The sequence below is a fragment of the Phacochoerus africanus genome, chromosome 4 (assembly GCF_016906955.1).
Source record: "Phacochoerus africanus isolate WHEZ1 chromosome 4, ROS_Pafr_v1, whole genome shotgun sequence".
Lineage (NCBI taxonomy): Eukaryota > Metazoa > Chordata > Mammalia > Artiodactyla > Suidae > Phacochoerus > Phacochoerus africanus.
This window is the reverse complement of record NC_062547.1, coordinates 29,744,425-29,747,848: the sequence shown is the minus strand read 5'-3', so window position 1 is coordinate 29,747,848 and position 3,424 is coordinate 29,744,425. Positions and strand designations below refer to the sequence as shown.

Here is a 3,424-nt window from a genome sequence, read left to right as displayed (position 1 = left end):
TCTGACTATAGTCTGGACATTTATTGTCGCAACTTTAAAAGAAATTGAAAAGAAATCATAATCTTCAGAGGATACAAAGTAATAAATTACAAAGGGTCACCATGTCTATCTTGTATGATAACGTAAGTTGTGTTCTATCAGGAGGGGTTTTGAGGTGCAAGAGCTTTGAGGAAAGACTTCAGGCAAATGGGATGCTAACATCAAAACTTGCAGTCTTAGCTATCACATATGAAGCATTTGCTGAGCAAAAACATAAGATTTCATCACGTTGGAAAAGTGAGTACAAGTGTAAAGCCTTAGATGTAACAAACATTGTGTTCTGTCTAAACCGCATAATTTTAATTAAATTATTTCACCACCGAAATCATTTACCAACATTATTTTCATCTGTTGTTTTTTTCTACCATCTCTTCTGCTTTTCTTTTTTTAGGTTGGTTGTCATTTTCTAAGCTTAGAAACTTTTCAATTTCATTTATTTGATTTGTTACCTGGCTCTGCCAATTATCTTCACCAGGGGAAGATGCAGCCAAATCAGTAATATCTTTAGTCTTGATTGCTTGAAAATGGCTTTGTATTAGAGTTGATTTCAGAGGCTTTGGTTTCACCTAGGAAATAACCAAACTTGTCTTACCACTGAAATTATTACTTATTCTTCTAAACAGTCATCAGAGTTGAAAGAAAAATTCTTAAGCCTCTGAAATTATAAAAGCCACTGTTTTCTTGGCTAATTCCCAACAATTTTAGTAATTTTGCACTAAAAAAATTACAAAATTAAGAATTTGTAGGCTTATGTATTAGCTCTTCAAGATCTCTAATATATTTCAACAATACCACACACATTTTCTTAGAGGTCTTGAGCTTACATTGAAAGAAAACATTTTTACAACAATGCAGATAAAAATCTGTTTTGTCTTCTACTCCCTTTCCTTCCCAGACATGTCTATGTTTCGTATCTTCTATCAAAGCTAAGGGAAAATTAGAAATGCTAACGGAAGTAAATCTCCATATAAAAACTGCCTTTTACTTCATATTTCCTCTTAAGCTTCAGAACACCATTGCTGGAGAAACAGGAAAAAGCAGTGAGGTATTTGGAAGGTGGCGTGTTTCCAAGGAGTCACATTGGGGCATATGCTTCTACTACTGTGTTAACTTTTAGAAGTTTTTCATTTTAAGGTTTTTTTTTTTTTATTGTGAAATAATTACTGGGAATTTAGAAAATAAAGTATAAAACTAAAAATTTATCATTAGTAATCCACTATCCAGAGAAACCTGTCAATATTTAAGTATTGATTGCTATTAATCTTTCTTTTTTTAGCATATTTGACCATTCTATAGAATTTTTTGCTTTTCCATTCTGTAGAATTTTATATCTTGGTTTTTCCCTTCATGAGTTGTTTCCTAAGTCATTAAAATTTCTCATAAACAACTGTCAGTGGTTGCAAAATACTCCTTTTTATGGATGTGTGATAATTTAACTATCTCCTGTTGAGTATTTGTTTTTAGTTTAATCCCTATCAAAAACAAATTTGAATTTCTTGAAAAAAAAATTGGCCTTAGATTCAAATTAAAATCTTCTGTTGAAGGGGAATATATTTTAGAAGTATGGAGCAGGATGACAATAACATTAAAATTACCCAAGATCCCAACCATCATTAAACATTTTGATGTAAATATTCTGGTCTTTTCTCTATATACACTTCTTAAAAATGTGGATCATATTTTTATCATTTTCTATGCTCGTTTAAAAACATTTTCAGAAGTTCCCTCTAAAAGAGCATGGTTCTGTCGTGTTCCATAATTGAATATATTGTTGGACATTTGAGTTGGAAAACGTTTACTGTTAATAAATTAGGCTGTAATGAATTTCATTTGATCTTAAATCTTTGTGAAGATCTCTAAGTATTACCTTACATTAAAATCTTTTTCAGTATCTTTTCCAAAATGGTGTATTTTGTAACATTGTGTTTTCAAAGTGGTTATATAGTAATTTTTAAAATGAGTTTGTGTTTACATATAATCACAGTTCCCTAAATGGACTGCTCATTGTGGATTGTTTTGTTTGGCTCCTGAAAATTCTAGTTAGCCACCAGTCCCCTCAGAGTCTTGACCTCTCACTGTTCACATTTATCTGATTGCCTGTGTTCTGAAGAAATAACAGATGAAAACGAAAGTATCAGCACAGGACCACCAAGAGACAAGAGACCTTAAACAAGTTGTTTAACTTTTACGGGCCTTGGTTTTCTCACCAGCTTCTTATAGTTACACAATGTATTATTGTAAAGTAACCGGTAATGGGTAAATGTAAATTTCTCATACTGTCTGGCATGTACCTTGTTCAACACCTCATGTAGCTCACAGAGCCAAAAAAAATGTAAGGCAGCTGCGGTACTGAGAATCAGTGTGGAGTCAGACCAACGCTAAATCTAGATTGCTACTGATTGTGGAGTAAAATGACTGATCTGTATGAAACAATGGTCCTGTTTTGCCATCAAAATGCCAGAAGCATTCTGGCATGTTTGACATCAAGCACATACATATTACTCAGTTTTCTAAAATTCTGATCCTTTAACTTTTAATCCATGATGGAAAGCAAAGAGACATGTACACATAGTTTGTTTCCCTTTACCTCCTTGGGAGAGTCGGAAGCAAGGATTGGCTGTAGAGAAAAACAAGATGTAGCGTTTACATCTAAAACTTGTCCTATTTAGCTTAATAGGTTTTATAGCTGACAGCAGTCATTCTAGTTAATAGGTATGTGCTTTTAAAAGTCACTTGTCTTCCAGAGTTCCCTTTGTGGCTCAGAAGGTTTAAGAATCCCACAGGGTCCATGAGGATGTAAGTTGGATCCCTGGCCTTGCTCAGCAGGTTAAAGATCAATCCTCTGTTGCCAGGCCTATGGTCAGCAGCTGCGGCTCCAATTCAACCCCTAGCCTGGGAACATCATATGCTGCAGGTGCAGCCTTGAAAAAAAAATTCTTAAAAATCACTTCTAGGAGTTCCCGTTATGGCTCAGCGGAAATGAATCTCACTAGTATGCATGAGGACACAGGTTCGATCCCTGGCCTTGCTCAGTGAGTTAAGGACCCGGCATTGCCATGGGCTGTGATGTAGGTGGCAGATGTGGCTCGGATCTGGTACGGCTGTGGTGTAGGCCGGCAGCTATCACTCCTGTTGGACCCCTAGCCTGGGAACCTTCACATGCCCTAGGTGCAGCCCTACAAAAAAAAAAAAAGCAAAACAAAAATCACTGACCTAATCGCTGCTTTCTGCCTGACTGAAAAAAATCTATTTTGGCCTAAAATTTCCCCTAGCCCAGTACTAGTCTTCTTAAGCCTGCAGTTGCATTTTAAAGTTTAACTTAAATGAACCTTATTTCATTGTATGTGTAAAATAAGAGGCTTTCTTTTACTCTGGCCCCTTTCTC

The 3,424-nt window shown here is 35.4% G+C and overlaps 1 protein-coding gene across 1 annotated transcript in view; it reads right to left on the bottom strand.

Moving 5' to 3' along the window:
• Positions 1-87: 87 nt before the first annotated feature.
• The window catches only part of CCDC73 (coiled-coil domain containing 73), a 122,564-nt gene continuing 119,227 nt past the window's right edge, over positions 88-3,424 (bottom strand). Inside the window, 1 exon segment of the mRNA XM_047776052.1 lies at positions 88-605. Within this exon segment, the coding sequence (XP_047632008.1) occupies positions 384-605 (222 nt within the window). The 3' untranslated portion in view covers positions 88-383.